General features: G+C 51.3%; 2 protein-coding genes across 4 annotated transcripts in view; one reads left to right on the top strand and one right to left on the bottom strand.

Annotated features, from left to right (window-relative positions):
• The window catches only part of DRC1 (dynein regulatory complex subunit 1), a gene marked incomplete at its 5' end in the record, with an annotated part of 31,980 nt that extends 19,899 nt beyond the window's left edge, over positions 1-12,081 (top strand). The window contains 10 exons of one of the 3 annotated variants that reach the window (XM_080923281.1): positions 51-190; positions 935-1,069; positions 1,493-1,725; positions 3,510-3,622; positions 4,604-4,693; positions 5,086-5,172; positions 8,387-8,529; positions 9,234-9,377; positions 10,206-10,308; positions 11,968-12,081. In XM_080923281.1, coding sequence (XP_080779407.1) covers positions 51-190; positions 935-1,069; positions 1,493-1,725; positions 3,510-3,622; positions 4,604-4,693; positions 5,086-5,172; positions 8,387-8,529; positions 9,234-9,377; positions 10,206-10,308; positions 11,968-12,024 — 1,245 coding nt within the window. In that variant the 3' untranslated portion in view covers positions 12,025-12,081. Of the gene's footprint in view, positions 1-50; positions 191-934; positions 1,070-1,492; positions 1,726-3,509; positions 3,623-4,603; positions 4,694-5,085; positions 5,173-8,257; positions 8,530-9,233; positions 9,378-10,205; positions 10,309-11,967 lie in introns of all 3 variants that reach the window. The other 2 variants (XM_080923280.1, XM_080923279.1) reach the window with 2 other exon arrangements.
• Positions 12,082-13,222: 1,141 nt separating this feature from the next.
• OTOF (otoferlin) overlaps positions 13,223-16,602 on the bottom strand; it is a gene marked incomplete at its 3' end in the record, with an annotated part of 124,795 nt that continues 121,415 nt past the window's right edge. The window contains exons 46-48 of the mRNA XM_080938499.1: positions 16,032-16,210; positions 15,838-15,938; positions 13,223-13,403 (exon numbers count right to left, since the gene is read on the bottom strand). Coding sequence (XP_080794625.1) covers positions 13,223-13,403; positions 15,838-15,938; positions 16,032-16,210 — 461 coding nt within the window. The remainder of the gene's footprint in view (positions 13,404-15,837; positions 15,939-16,031; positions 16,211-16,602) is intronic.

The raw sequence follows: 16,602 nt of genomic DNA, 5'->3' as shown, positions 1-16,602 counted from the left end.
TCATGCACGTATACATGTCATTGTGTATTTACTTTTAAAATTTACACCAGATTCTTGAGCAACAGCTTCAGCAGATGAAAGCAACTTATCAGCTAAACCAAGAGAAGCTAGAGTACAACTTCCAGGTCCTGAAGAAGAGAGATGAAGAGAGCACAGTGATCAAGTCTCAGCAGAAGAGGAAACTCAACCGGTGAGTGAGCAGGTGGTGAGTGGGTGGGCAGGTGGTGAGTGGACAGGTGGTGAGTGAGTGGGCAGGTAGTGAGTGGGCAGGTGGTGAGTGAGTGGGCAGGTGGTGAGTGAGTGGGCAGGTGGTGAGTGGGCAGGTGGTGAGTGGGTGGGCAGGTGGTGAGTGGACAGGTGGTGAGTGAGTGGGCAGGTAGTGAGTGGGCAGGTGGTGAGTGAGTGGGCAGGTGGTGAGTGAGTGGGCAGGTGGTGAGTGGGCAGGTGGTGAGTGAGTGGGCAGGTGGTGAGTGGGCAGGTGGTGAGTGAGTGGGCAGGTGGTGAGTGAGTGGGCAGGTGGTGAGTGGGCAGGTGGTGAGTGAGTGGGCAGGTGGTGAGTGGGCAGGTGGTGAGTGAGTGTGCAGGTGGTGAGTGAGTGGGCAGGTGGTGAGTGAGTGGGCAGGTGGTGAGTGGGCAGGTGGTGAGTAGGCAGGTGGTGAGTGAGTGGGTGGTGAGTGGGCAGGTGGTGAGGGAGTGGGCAGGTGGTGAGTGGACAGGTGGTGAGTGGGCAGGTGGTGAGTGGGCAGGTGGTGAGTGGGTGGGTAGAGCAACTTGCTTTCTGGACCTTTTGTGCTATCCCCAGGCATGGTTAAAAATGCCATTTTTTTTTCTGAAGAGGGGGAAAAAGTCAAGCTGTGAGAGGGGAACAAAGGAGAGGGGCCACCTTCATCCAGTGGGCTTAGCTGTTCCACTTTGCTTTCCTCCTCTCAATCAGCCTGCATGATGTCCTCAACAACCTGAGAACAAAATATACCAAGCAGATAAAGCAGTTTCAGGAGGACAACCAGTCCCTGACCTCAGACTACAAACGGCTCGTGACGCAGTTCAAGGACCTACAGAAAGCCATGAGGTGTCCTGGGGTTGAGTCCTTAGGACCTGTCTTGGAATGGGGGTGGCAGTTGGGAGGGCAAGTCAGCAGGGGCTCAGTAGGGGTGATTTCACTAGACTTGGGCTCAGCAGCTCTTCTGGAGCCAGCCCAGGGGGTCTGAGGACCCCTCACCCTCATGTATCACTTGTCCATCATCTTCCTCATGTTCTCATCCTATTAACAACTGGGACACTGGGGTGAAGACGCCTCTGTTACAGTCTCCAACATGTGACAAAGTGACACTCAAAAGGGATGCCATCAAAACTAAAGTCATAGGCAGGTCTCTGCCAGAGAGCCAGGCAGAAGAGGGTGGGAAAGGTGGCAGAAAACAACCAGCAGGGGGGACACCTGCGGCTCACAGGACTGTGGAGGTCAGCGGCTGTGCTCAGTGCCTTCCCTTCACAGACACTTCGTCATCATCGACCAGGAGAAGTTTCGGGAGATTTGGCTGATGAATGAGGCGGAGGCGAAGTCACTAGCACAGAGAGCCTTTGATGTGGACAAGATCATCCATTCCCAGCACCTGGGGTTGCCCTGGAAGATGCCTAACTTCTGGTTCCTGAACAATGTGGGGCCGATTTCCCTGCAGCAGCAGAAGTCGGTCACACAAATACTAGAAGAATTGCTGTTGCAGACAGGTGACTAGAAACAGAGTCATTGAGACGTAGCATGGAGGGGCCCTCTGAGAACATAGGTCAAGGCACCCATGTGACATAGGAACAACAAGAAACATGCTCAGTACTGAGCTAGCGAGAGGGCTCAGCGGGTAAAGGAGCTTGCTGCCAAGCTTGACATCTTGAGTTCAAACCTGAGAACCCACATGACAGAAGGAGAGAGCTGACTCCTGCAAGATGACATCTGACCTCCACACACGTGTGCCCCCATATACAATAAACAAAAATATACTCTTCTCCCCCACTTCTTTTGTTTGTGGTACCCAGCAACTCACACATGTTAGGCACGCTCTGCAGTCATTGTCATACAGCTAACCCCCCCCCCCCCATTTATTTCCTGTCTCATTGACGATTATCTTACTGTGGTAGAAAATTGGCTTCCTTTCCACATGGGACTGGTTGACTCTGTGCCCGAGCTCACTCAGACAGCCCGTGGTCATCCCTGGACTCTTTCCAGTTCTGTGTTTGCTTTGGGGATTACATGTGTTGCTGAAGGAATAGACTTGCTCATTGGTTTTTTTCTTTGTTGGAAAATTGTTGGGACAGATCACCACAAGGAGGTTTGTTATCTTGTTGGAAATGATGACACAGAGACATGGGTGTTTCCACATTCTCAGCCGTGTGTGCTGTGCTGTCTTGGACTCTCGAAGTCTCTCGTGTGGCCCAAGCTGACCTTGAAAACTCCAAGTAGCCAAGGCTGGCCTTGAACTCCTGATGCTCCAAGTTCTAGGATTACAGGCATGTGCCAGCTCATAGACATCTTATTCTTTGAACAACTGTCTCCACGTGACAGACCTTCTTCAGCACTCGTGGGTGGCCACAGAGAGGCAGCAAGAGGCCCATTTACTTAGTCTTGGGCAATACATGACTTTTTTATTTGTATGTGTTTATTTGTATGGGCCAATGCCACAGCACATATATGGATCAGAGGACAACTCACAGGAATTGGTTCTCACCACATGGGTCCCAGGGATCTCGGTTAGGTTGTCAGGCTTGGTGGCAAGCATCTTTAGTTACCAGCCATTACAGCAGGATATTTTGAGCTCCCATTTTCTGATTAAGGACTCACAGGGTCAAGCATTTTTCAGTTTTTAAATTGTAGTTTCTCTTCTTCTGGTATGGTTTTTCCTTTGTATATTTTTTCTTCCCTTTAATTGCAAACAATGATGTGTGAGCACAGGCCACGTGTGAGAGCGTGAGGAGACCAGAGGGCAGTGTGGAGTGTCCTGGAGTCACAGGCGTTGTGGGTGCTGGGAACTGAACTCAAGTTCCCTGCAAGAGCAGTCTTCACTCTTAACTTTGGAGCCAGTTTTTCTTCTCATGTTAAAAGAAGTCAGTTGTTACTGTTCCTGTCAGAAGCAGCCATTTTGTCCTTTTATTTGGCTGCTTCTAAACCCCGTGGGTTTCAAAATCTTGTAACCTGCTTTCAGAACTGTCTCCAAATGCAAATAAGCACATTCACCGCCCCTGTCATCTCATGGCTCACGGCAGGACTCTAAGCATGAGGCCTCAGGTAGATGAGGTTTGGGGAATCCACCATCCTGGCTGGCCAGGACCGGCTTGATTCTCCAGGCAGCCTTTGATCCATCCCCAAGTCTGGTCCCCACAGGGCAAGCTTTATTCAGAACTCAGAAATAGGTGGCCACTGAGAGGCAGCAAGTCGCCCATTTGCTCAGGGGAAGCCACCAAAGTCCACAAGGACAGGAAGTCATCCGCCTAACACCATTCTTTCTTTGACCCACTTGTAGAAGTTGAGGGGACAGAGGCAACCATGTCCGAAGACGAGTCTTACATGGACCTGCCCAATCAAGTTTCAGCAAAAACTACCAAAAAGATCCTGATGCTTCTGTGTGATGAGTCGGTAAGGCCCCTGAGGCTGTGTAGCCTGGAGCCAGGCCCGCCCAGAGAGGGGGCTTGGGAGTGAGCTTGCAAGGCAGTGTTTCCGGAGGCCCGGCCAGCAATGGCTGCTCTCCCAGTGGGCCAGTGAGGTGTATCCTGGAAGATTCTCCAGCTCCTTCTGAGAGCAGTGCTGGTTGGCCATAGTGCCGTGCCTGCCGCTAATTCATCTGCTGGCTTTACCATTCATGGGGCCGCACCAGCTCTGGCTTTCTCTGGCTGTGTCTGGTCTGAGGTACTTCCACTGTCTTGGCAACTAGAATCAAGCTTAGAGCAAGGGTGTTGGAGCTGAGTTACTGCAGTTTCTTGTGGGTGTTTCTTAGAGGCCGTCATTCTGAGGTGGTAGAAGGGGCTCCAATATAGCTCGGCCCCGTGGTCCTGGGACAAACAAGGCGGTTTTCTTTGTTGCTTCTGAAGCCACTCCGCTGAAGGAACCAGCTGTCAGGTCCTCTCTGTCGTATGCAGCCTGACAGCGTGACCCACTTACTGTCCTTGGAGACCTTCCTGAATTCCTCTGCTCAGTGTGGCACTTGGCTTCTCCTCACCCTGCCCCCATCTGTGTCATACACGTGTTCTGATGTGACTCACATTTCCGTTGCCTTCTCCCCTCTTCGGTGCTTGCTCCTGGGCTCTGTAATTAGAGCGATTTGGGGAGGATATGGGTGCAGCCGGCATGGAGGCTTAGTCTGGGTTAAAGTAATGTGAAGACTCAGTTGTTTGCTTGTGGGTGGGTTGAGGGCAGTCTAAACCCAACATGGTATCTTACTCTGTCCTTGGTCTCTCAAGATGACCTTTGCTGAGGACTCCACTGCCCAGAGGTTTACTGTTAGAGGTTGTGCTCTGTGCCATTGTCCCTGGAGAGTCACATTATGGATGGTTGCAGACCCTATGCCTTGCTCCTGAAACCCAGCCCTGACTGGGGACACCATTTTTCTTTTCTCCTCAGGGTTTCCTCATAGAGAGCAAACTACTGAGTCTGCTCCTCCCCTTGGAGAAGAGTGAATGCTATCTGCTGAGGTTGGACGCCATCTTCTCTGTGAGTCCCACGGGGCAAAGAGGACATGGGATGGGGGTGGGGGGCAGAGCTTGGTTTTTGTTTTTTGTTTTTTGTTTGTTTTTGACATTACCTCAACCCCCAAGACTGCACCAGTCTCCCAGGCTTCCTGGGCTCACTAGAACTGCCTACCTTCAGCTCCAGATTGGCTTTGGCGTCATGCTCTGAGTAGAGCCCTCCTGACTATGGGCTTTGTTCGTGTTCTGATGGTTCCAGTTCTCTGCAGCTTCCTGGACTCTTTATTTAGCACCCAGGGATGCTGAGGGGAGCATCTGAATCTCTGGTTCAGAGGAGCCGAGAGTCTATGAGCAGCCCAAGTTCATTGCCTGTTTGATGACACAGGCACCTGAGTGGCCATCTTGTTTTCTCCTCAGGCCCTGGGAATTGAAAATGAGGATGACTTGTACAAGCTGGTAAACTTCTTCCTCAGATACAGAGCTCACCGTTTATCCTCTGCCCAGGTGAGAGGGGAAGCTAGGGAGAATGTTTCTGGGGTTGTCCTGATGCTGTTTGTATTTGATGCTAATTTTGCTTCCCGAAGAGGGACTGCCTAGGACAAGGAGTGAATCATGTACTCTGGTGACGTCATGGGAACTTCCCCCCATTTAACTTGTAAAATAAAGGTGAGAGTTGGTGATTGGGCAGGGGAAGGGAAGGTGGAGCTGAAGAATTGTGGGAGAGAGAGAGGAGAGAAGGAAGAGAAGACGGAGGAAGAGGAGGTGGAAGGAAAACGGAGCTGAAGCATGCAGCCTGGAGAAACCGCAGTGATGAAGGAACAGAGTGGTGTAGTGGTGGACCTGCCCAACCTAGGCGCACAGCTTGTGTTCATATTAACTGAGTTGTGTTTTCTTCACACGGAGAGGTTACTGCAACAAATTATCCCAACCTATCGGTCATTTCTCTACAAGTTTTGCTTCCCGTGGGGTCCTGGCTGTCTTTCTCCTCTGCCTCTGTCTACGACACAGCCCTGTGTCCTGATGTGGCTGGCACCTCCCTCCACACATCTCCTCTTGTTGCTGTTTAGGCAGCATGCTGAGTAAGCTCTGACCCTAGGCCTGGGAGAGCTGGTGGTACCTGCGCCAGGAATGGCGAACAGCGCTGGCTTAGTTATTATTCTTTTTCTGTTTGCAAAGGGTAGAAGGGCTTGGGGCGGGTGGGATGTTGTTCTATACTGAGGTCCAAGGGCTCTTTTCCTGGGCTTTCCTCAAAGCCAGGCTGTAAGCACCGTGAAACACAAATGCGCTGCATTCATTGTACAAATGCGCTGCATTCTGTGTATTCTGATCCCTCACACTCTCCTATGAAGCAGGACTCATTTGCAACACCAGGAAAATTATGTCGTAGATAATTTCAGAAGGAAGCTACAAAGGGCAATTTTGTGGAGAGTCACAAAGTTTTAAGTTTCTAATTTAAAAATCAAAAATAAGAATGTTTTTAGTATTGTTAGCTCCAGGGTGAATTTCCTGACAGTCTTCAGAGAGGGTATGGGGTGGGGGGAGGACAAGAGTATTATCAGTTTAAGGATTAGTTTCCTTACTATGTAAAGAGCTCACTTAAGCCAATAAGAAAACAAGACCAATAGTGCAGAGAAAAGAGTGGGGCAGTCTTCAAACTCTCATAGTCTTCCTCTCTCACCACTCTAAATCAGGGGATCGCAAATGCCCATCGCCATACTTGGACAGGCAACCCCCACCCCTGCCTAGCCCGAGACAGGGTTTCTCTGTGCAGCTCTAGCTGTCCTGAAACTCCATTCGTGGACCAGGCTGGCCTCCAGCCCAGAGAGCTGCTTCCCGAGTGCTGGGAATAAAGGCGTACACCACTGCCACCTGTAAAGGCAGCCTTTATCATGTGACCAGCCTCCCTGCAGAGAGGGGAGCACAGGAGGCAGTGCAGCAGCTTTCTGCCTGTGGGTTGGCAGTAGAGCTCAGTGTCTGCTAACCCACAACTGATGAGCTGTCACAGGACGCTCTTAACTGGCAGGAGTGTGATGGCCGTCCCTGCAGCAAGGACAGTTTGACAGCATCAGTCACGTCACAATTCTCCTAGGATTTTGTTCTATAGATGGAATACGGTTGACTTCCTTCCTCCCCCCTCTCTCTTCCTCACCCATCTCTTTCTTTCTTCCTCTCTTTCTTTCTTTCTGCCTGTCTGCCTGTCTCTCTTTTTTTCCTCCCTTTCTTCCTCCCTCCCTCCCTCTCTCTCTTTTCCTTCCACTTTCTTTCTTCTTTCCTTCCTTCCTTTCTTTATTTCTGCCTGTCTGCCTGTCTCTCTTTTTTCCTCCCTTTCTTCCTCCCTCCCCCTCTCTCTCTTTCTTCCACTTTCTTCCTTCCTTCCTTCCTTCCTTCCTTCCTTCCTTCCTTCCTTCCTTTCTTTATTTCTTTCTTTCTGTTCTTCCTTCTTTCCTCCCTCTCTCTTCCTTTCTGCCTGTCTGTCTTTCTATCTCTTTCCTCTCCCCCCCCCCTTCTTTTTCTCTTTCTTTGATTTTTGAGACAGGGTCTTATGTAGCTCAGGCTAGTTCTCAACTCTATGTAGCCAAGGCTAATCCTGAACTTTAAAATCTCCTACTTATACCTCCCAAGTGGTGTACAAGGCAGATGCCTGAATACTCTGTTTAATGCTGTTGAAACTCGGTTTATTACAGTTTTTTAGTTGCAGCATTATTTGAAATAGAAGACTGAAAACTGCAGATTTCCATACTTTAGGGATGCATTTAATATGCCAGTTGTGGTGGTGCATGCCAGTAGGATTTGCTGAGGAAATGTATTTAATAATCCATGGTATACTCTCATAATGGGACAGGAAGAAGACAATTTAAGTTTGAAATTTTTACCAGGATTGTTTCTATGTTATGTATGAGCCAAAGGGGTATTTATAGCACTGGAACATGTGACTGCAGTACAGTGAACACCTGTGAACTGGATTTAAAGATAGAATACAGGTCTCATTCCAGAGCCTGCCCTTCCTTACTCACCTGCCTTCTGTCTATATATAAATGAATCTGTCTTAGTTATGGTTTCTATGGCCATGATGAAACACCACAACCAAAAAGGAAGTTGGAGAGAAAAGACTTTATTCAGTGTACACTTTCTCATTGTAGTTTATCACTGAAGGAAGTCAGGACAGGGACTCAAACAGGGCAGGAACCTGGAGACAGGAGCTGATGCAGAAGCCATGGAGCGGTGCTGCTTACTGGCTTGCTCCTAATGGCTTGCCTATCCTGCTCTCATAGAACCCAGGAGCACCAGCCCAGGGATGGCACTGCCTTCAATAGTCAGGATCCTACCCCGTTGACCACTAATTGAGAAAATGTCCTATAGCCAGCTCTCCTGGAAGAATTTCCTCACCTTGGGCTCCTTCATCTTTGATGACTCAGGCTTCTGTCAAGCTGACAGACACACAGCCAGCCAGGACAGAGTCCATCTACAGGGTTTTGGAACCTTTGCTGACTCCTCCTGTTTTTGATGTGTGTGTGTGTGTGTGTGTGTGTGTGTGCGCGCGCGCGCGCGCGCGCGTACAGACCACAGCCAACCCTGCACCCTTCTCCAGGTCAGCACCTCCGTTCAAAGCAAAGTGGAGCGAACAAGCCTGATGTCCACACTGGAGCATTTGAGCCTGATGTCCCAGATGAACAGGGAAAGTACAGTGTCCAAATCGGAGCAGGAGCTCACAGAGCAGGAGGACCTTCAGGAGTGTGACAACAAAAGCCCTGCGAGCCGGGAGTTGGAAGAGCAGGAGGACCTGTCTTCACCCAGGTTCATCCATCCCAATGATGTTCTCAAGATTCTGGAGGCCTTTGTCATGGGGCTGAAGAAGCCTAAGTATGCAGTGGTACAGGGGTTATGGAGGGTTTGCTGGGGACACAAGGGCTGAGAGGCTGGGACACTATCAGTGTCGAGACAGAGGAGAAATGGCTGTACATAAACACACATACACACATACATACACACATATACACACATGCATACACACATGTGTACACACATGCGTGCACACATACATATAGACACATGCATACACACATGTATACACACAGGCATGCACACATATATATACACACATGTATATACACATGCACGCACACATATATATACACACATGTATACACACATACATACACACATACACATATGCATACACACATACATATACATATACACACATGTTTACACACATATACACACATATACACATACACATGCACACATGCATGCACACATAAGTAAACAATACATACATGCATATACACATATACACACATACACATACACACATATTTACACACATATACACACATACATATATACACATACACATGCACACATGCATACACACATGCATAAACTATATATACATGCATATACACATACATATGCATACACACATGCATACATACATACATACACACATACACACAAACACAGACATACATAGACACACACATGCACACACATACATGTGACTGACATTGCCTGAGGGACTAGGGTGGCAGGCAGAAACAGACACCACTGCTTTTAACTTCCAGGGACGCTCAGTCAGCACAGAGACTGAAGACGGATACAAGAGATAACTCGAAGGACTCGGAGTACTGGGAATCCCTGGCTACGGTTATCCCTTTCTCCAAGCAGAATCTCTGGGATGCGCTGTACAAGGCCTTGGAGAAATACTAGTTAGCATCAGGGCTTGGAAGGACAGGGAGCTGGGTGGTCTGAAGGGCAACCCTGTCCAGGGGCAGAGTTGTTGTTCCCATGCTCACACAATCTGAGGGGGAGGACAGCAGTGGGTGGTAGTGGGTGGTGATGAGTGGTGGTGGGTGGTGGTGGGTGGTGGTGGGTGGTGGTGGTTGGTGGTGGGTGGTAGTGGTGGTGGGTGGTGGTGAGTGGTGGTGGGTGGTGGTGAGTGGTGGTTGGTGGTGGTAGAGGGTGGTGGGTAGTGGTAGGTGGTGGTGAGTGGTGGTGGGTGGTAGTGGGTGGTAGTGGGTGGTGGTTGGTGGTAGGTGGTGGTGAGTGGTGGTGAGTGGTGATGAGTGGTGGTGGGTGGTGGTGAGGGGTGGTGGTTGGTGGTGGTGGAGGGCGGTGGGTGGTGAGTGGTGGTGGGTGGTGGTGGGTGGTGGTGGGTGGTGGTGAGTGGTGGTGAGTGGTGGTGGGTGGTGGTGAGTGGTGGTGGGTGGTGGTGAGTGGTGGTGAGTGGTGGTGGGTGGTGGTGAGTGGTGGTGGGTGGTGGTGAGTGGTGGTGGGTGGTGGTGAGTGGTGGTGGGTGGTGGTGGGTGGTGGTGGGTGGTGGCAGGTGGCAGTGGTAGGTAGTGGCAGGTGGTAGAGGGCTATGTTCCCACCCTCCTTGTCTGCCCTGTTATCCTGGGAGGAAGGGAAGTATCCCAGGTCTTTCCCTACTCTCAGCCAGAGCAGAAACACCAAGGGCCTGGCTTCTAGTCAGTAGGGGATGGAAGACTGAGCTGGTCCCTTTCTAACCTGCTTCCTGTATCCCGTCCCACCCTTAGCCTCGTGCTGACCCAGAGGGCCAAGTTGCTGATGGAGAACAACTCCCTGGAGCAGCAGAATGCAGAGATGCAGTCTCTGCTGCAGCAGTATCTCCAGGCCAAGGTGGGTGCTGGGGCATGGCCCTGACTAAGATCAGAAACCACATCTCAGGAGTTGGCACCTGCTGGCAAGGTGACTGTCCTTCTGGGGTTACGGCCTCGGGGTCATTGCTCTGACCACTCTGTTGTTTAACTTTAATTCTTTGAGCTAATGTGTTTGGTAGCCCAGGCTGGCCTCAAACTCTAGATATAGCCAAGGATGACCCTGCACCTCTGATATTCTGCCTTCGCCTGGGACAGTTGGAATTACAGACACGAGCCATTGCACCCAATGCATGTGCTGCCTGGCAGCAAACATCGGGCAGGTGCTCTGCAAACTGAGCTATATCTGTGTTTCCCTCCTCTCTCTCATGAGAGCCTTGCACGTTGTAGTGCAAGCTTGTCTCGAACTCATGGGCACTCCTTTTCACCTCCCAATATTCGAGTGACAAGCATCAGCTTCAGTGTCCAGCTATAGAATCTTCTTAATTTTTTAAAACACATGCACACGTGCAGGTCTGTGTGTGTGTGGGTGTGTGTATGTGTGTTCTCCCATGCCATGGCACAAATAAGGACAGCTTTTGGGAGATAATCTCCTTCTACCATGTGGGTACCAGAGACAGGACCAGGATATGGGGGCTTTCGGCAAACACATTTCCTGCAGAGCAACCTCACTAGCTCACAACCATTTTTGTTTGTAGGTTTGTTTCATTTTCTTCTTTTTCTTTTCTTTTCATGAGAAAGCATCTCTGTACATAGCCCTGGCTATCCTGGAACTCACTGTGTAGACCAGGCTAGCCTCAAACTCATACAGATCCATCTACCTCTGCCTCCTGAGTGCTGGGATCAACTACATTCTTCACCACATCTGGCCAGAATTATTCTTTTAAAAAACAATACCAAATCCAGAAGTAGCTTCCGGGGCCCCGGGCCCTTCCCACCCTTGTATCCTCTAACCACCTGCCTGGCTAGGCAGAAGCTGTCCTCCCTGGTTCGCAGAGAGAAGCAAGCTTGGAGACTGGGTGAGGCTCCCACACCACTGATGTTCCCCCTTCTGCCAGAGCAGCTTCCCTCTGGTCCCCATCACTGAGGGTCCCCTTGTGTGGGGAGTGGATTCTGTGCTGTCAGAGGTGTCCCTCCAGTGAGAACTGTAACTTGTTCCCACGGACTGGCCAGAGGAAGAAGGACGAGTCCCTGTGACCTGGCTGCACACACTCTGTGGCCGTGGTGGGATGCTGAGGTGCTGCTGGGGCAGGATTGTCTAGCTACAGAAGACACGTGGCTTCAGGCTGATCTCAGGTCCCAGGCCACACCCAGAAGGCGGACGGCGTGAATCTTGGTATCACGATGGTTTTTTGGCCTGTGACAGGACTTGGACATTTGGGGACATATGGCCTGTGTCTATGGATTGGTCTGTGCACAAGAGGAAGGAGATGAGGGCTGGGGGCAAGGCTAGACTGACAAAGCAATGGGGTGGGGGATTTAGGGGGGAAGAGTGGGGAGCAGGAAGAAAGCTCCCGGGAGCATTAGCTGGAGCCAGACAGGAAGCACTGGCATCCTCCAGGGACCCTGACATGTGTCAGCCTTGGAGAAGTCCCTTGCAGAGGCTGGGACTCTGGAAGATGACTCTGCACATGAGCCCTCATGGAAATCAAGAAAATGACCATCACTCTTTAATTTTCAGGTAAATTCGGAACTGCAGATCCCTCCAACTCAGGGCTTCCGGATGCCCTCAAAGTAGAAAGGTTCTGTAAAGCCTGGTGTCATGGAGTCTGCACCTATTGCCTGAGAGCCAGGCCCACCCTGGGTTTTCCTGAGCTGCATCTGTCTGCCAGGATAAAGCTGTGATGCTCTCTGAAGTTCTAATAAAGTCTTTAAAAAGCTTAGGCCGAATGCCGTGAAAGAGGCCGAGTCTACATGGACAGTGGTCCCTGCCCTATGTGGTATTACGGAGCTTTGTCCCTGGGCTCAGACTGGAGAGACTAGCACCAGGCTCCCTGCCTGTCCTTGGGGAATTGCTAGTCACTGTGGGTAGAGGGTGGGTCTTTGGAGTGGATCCCTTCATCCCCAAACAGAAGTGAGTTCTCTTCTGTTTGCAGCCGAGGCTGCAGTGCTGTGCCTGAGGCCTGCCTTAAATGCTGCTTCACAAGAGGCTACCCACAGAGTTTCACCATCCCCCCACAAACCTGTCCCTCCCTGCTCCACTTCTGTCTCACAGTTTGATTTATTTTATTGAGAGAGAGAGAGAGAGAGAAAAAATCACACTCAGGGAAGGAAAAGCAGCCAGCAGACTCGCAGAGTGTACACTCGGGTGTGGCTGTCGGCAGGCAGGGCAGGGCAGTCTTCAGGGCGGCTAGCACACCCGACTTACTCTTGGAGCTTCCGTACTAGCTGGCACACACTGGCCTAGGCAGAGGGAGTCCTGGGAAGCCTGAGGCTAAGCAGCTAAGTGGCTGTAGGGGAAAAGGTAGAGCCAAGAGGAGAGCATGCTAGCATACACAGGAGCAGCTGGCCGGCAGGATGTTCTGCAGAGAGGTGTGTCTCTGCTGGCATTTCTGGTGCTTTCCACGTGATCCTACTTATGGGAGCCATGGACACTGCCCTGTGTTCCTTGGTTCATTTCATGGAGCCTTAACACAAGATTTGGAAAGCTCGAGGGAGGATTGGGCCACTACCACTCTTGGGGCTGGGTAGAGGAACCTGGTACCTTAGAAGGTGGGGCAAGAAGGTATCTGGTTTTGAAGGCCAACTGTGCCCTAAATCCCAGGCAGGCCTGGGACAAGATCAGGCAAGCAGCAGTTTGGGTGTGGGGTGGGGATGGAAGCCCAGCAAGCAGGTGTCTTGCTCAAGGTCAGGGGTTTGGGAGAGAGTCCAGGTGAGGGAAGGCAAACGCAGCAGCCTCTGGAGGGAGGCTGGGGCAGGCTGGGGTGGGGCACACTTCATGCCCCTAGGAGCTTCTTGACCATGTAGCCTGGGAGGCTGTAGAGGAAGAGGGCCAGCATGAGCAGGCCAAGCAGCGCCAGCACAATTTTGATGATGAGCCACTTATACCGGGTGCAGATGAGGTACTTGATAGATTTGAGTGGATTCAGGAACCAGACGAACGCTGTGTCAGGCCGGCTAGGGTGGGGAGAAGATGGGAGGGACTAGTCAGATACCCAGCATGAGCCACCCACACAGGGCTCCCACCTTCTGTCCTTTCACAGTGAGTGCCAGAGCTGGTGTGGAACCTTTCTCTAGGATCAGATTGCCAGTTAGACCCTGTCTTCTCTGGGAGATCGCTGCAGCCCCAGCTCCGCCCTGAGCCTAGGTGGCAGTTTTGTCAGGGACTTAGCCTGGTTGCTTGCTGTGATGAACTAAAGCGACATTAGTATTGCAGACCACATGTCCTTCCTGTGATCATCTACATCAGGCAGGCTTCTGTCTCCCCATATACTCAGGAAATCAGAATTTCTCCACTTCCTTCCTTTTTTTTTTTAGGACATGGTCTCAATTAGCCTAGGATGCCCTTTTATTCACCATGTAGCCAAGGATGACTTTTTACTTATCTGCCTGCTTCTACCAACTGAGGGCTGGGATTCCAGGCATGCACCACTACCACCTGGTTTAAGTATGCCCTGGGCCTCGAACCTAAGGCTTAATGAATGCTAGGAAGGCATTCCACACACGGAGCCACATCCTTGCCCCACAAACCCTCCCCTTACGATAAATCCACACACAGACGATGCCCACAGCAAACATCCGAGCAGCTTGAGGTTCCATGCCTCATTCTCCATGGCTTGCCCACCGTCAGGGTGCTAACCTGCTCTGCCTCGGGCTCCATAAAACGTCCCAGTATAAAATTAAGGTGTTTGATACACTCTGGTGTGCGCCCAGAGGAAGACATAGGAGTTCCTGCCGTAGCACTTCAGTTAGGGTCTCTCACTGACCTGGAGCTAAGTCTGGCAGCCAGAAAGACCCAGAAATCCTCCCATGTTAACCTCCAATGGTGCTGGGGTCACAGGCTCAGGTGCAGCCATGACCTAGCTTTTTATGGGAGTGCTAGGGACTTGAACTCGGCTCCTCACGCTTGCGTTACAAGCGCTTTTGACTGAGCCCCTCCCCAGCCCCTGGATATATTTTTCCAACAACTGCCCCATCATCTTTCCGAGGATTCGGGCCATAACCCCATTGTAAGAGGGGCAACAGGGCAGGGAGGTGGGTCCCAGGTTGCTTGAATATCTATATCTTGATATTGTGGGCAAGTTAGACTCCCTTGAACCTCAGTTTCTTCATTTGTAAGATGGTTTAACAGGAATTCCTACTTCCTGGACCTAGGGAACCAGTGAACTGGGAACATGCTGGCAAGTCTCAAAGCCTGCAGGGACATGGTCTCAGCCGATGTCAGCTTGACTGTTCCTGAGGGTAGGAACCAGCGCTGCCCAGGGAGGCCTCTTACACAAGAACTGTTTCAGACAGCCTGCTAACCCTAGCCAAACCCTGCCTCCTGTATGGCCCCGCCCCCTGTTTTACTGCCCATGTCTCAGCTTCCTCCTGCCTGTGGAATTGGAGTAGAGTCTGAGAATAATAGCTGGTGGACACTAGACAGGTGCCTTGGCACCTAGGCTGGAGACCCAGTGCCACCTAGTCAGGTGACCTTGAACAAGCTATGTTACCTCTCTGGCCCAATAATATAAAAATTATAGAATAGCCATTTCTGGTTCTGATGAGAGTATGGTGTGAGCACATTTAAAGTCTGAAAGTTTGCGATGCATGTTAATGTGGATGCACATAGGTTCGTGTTAGTCTGTGTATGCTTATGTGCATGTGTGTGCTTCTATATGTGTGTGCAGTGACACTGTGTGTACACATTAGAACTCGTATGTGTGCCTGTGTTGGTTGAGTGTGTCCCATGTGCTGGCCAGCCCTTGTCCAGAGGCAGAAGGAAGAAGTACCAGGCCCAAGAGGCTGCAGGGCTCAGGCCCCGAGGATCTTCTTGGCCAGGTAGCCAGGCAGAGAGTAGAGAAACAGGGCGAGCAGCAGCAGCAGGAGGCAGAGTAGCAGGAGTTTGAGGAGCAGCCAGCGGTAGGTATGCCACAGGAAGTAGCGGGCAGACTTGAGAGGGTTCAAGAACCAGATGAAGCTTGTGTCGGGCCGGCTGCACGGGGAAATGACAGGAGGGTGGGAGGGGCTTGGCGAGAGACCACTCATGGGGAAGCCCACTGCAGCCAGCAGTGATTTCTGGCACCAAGTCTGACCGCCTTTGGGTGAAACCAAGGGCTTGTATTGCCCTTGTCAAAATCTAGGAAGAACCCACATCACTATTGGACTCGGGGGCTGGGCCTCCCTAAGAAAAGAAGAGTTTTCCTTGCAGATAGACTACCTTTGGTTCAGAGGAAAGAGGGAATTTCAGGGTCGAAGGAAGGGGCTCCCCCATGATGGGGTTGTGCTCTAGGAGGGAACAAAGTAGTCGCCTGTGGAGTAAAGGCAAGTAGACCAGAAGGGTCTGGGCCCACTTCTCTTTTCTGCTCCCATGCTGTGGTGTGACTGGGGGTCTAGGCAGGCAGGAACTCACTTGGGTTTTTCTAGAGGGTCAGGTTCATTGCGAGCCAGGCCCACCGGATTCTTTTCTGCCTCCTCTGCTGTGAGTAGATGTAGCTCCGCCTCCACTTTGCCCTGAAGGAAAGAACACAATGGGGTCTGAACCTCAGGGCCAGGTATCCCAGCCTGGCCCATGTAGTCATACCCCAAGCAGGAAGTGGTACCCACCGTGAGCTCAAACTCATCATTCTCATTGCGGGCTAGGAGGGGCCACCAGCCTTTGACACGCTTCTGTTTAAAGATGGAAACCAGGGGCACATCCACCTCGCCAGTGGCCATCTCCATGGTGCACTGCTTGGCTGTCTTAGCGCCCCTAGGGAACCGGTTCAGGTCCAGCTCGATGGCCCCTGAGGGAACATCAGAGTCAGTTTTGGGTGGACATGGCAGGGGTGGGGACTACCCTGCTTCCTTCTTTTCCACGCCCACTATTGTTTTGTTCAGGCTCTTTCTCTAGCATCTGCCACCCTCATCCTGGCTGTCTTGTGCCTCTACTGATATCTCACCAAACCCAGGCTTGCAGATGCAGATAGAGTTTGGTACAATCTGAGAGCCAGGGAAATCTGCCTCCTTAGTGATGCTTGCTGGTTTCCCATCAGCGTTTACCTCAACTACCTGGTGTGCCCACGGCACCTTGTTCCTGTTATGACCCAGACAAGCAACTAGGAAGACTCTTGGCGAGGTTATCTCTGGCTCTTAGGACTAGGTGCACCCCCTCCCATAGACTCAGCCTGCCCCTCAG

This window comes from Micromys minutus (genome assembly GCF_963924665.1).
Source record: "Micromys minutus genome assembly, chromosome: 1".
Taxonomy (NCBI): Eukaryota; Metazoa; Chordata; class Mammalia; order Rodentia; family Muridae; genus Micromys; species Micromys minutus.
This window is presented reverse-complemented; position numbering and strand designations above follow the sequence as displayed.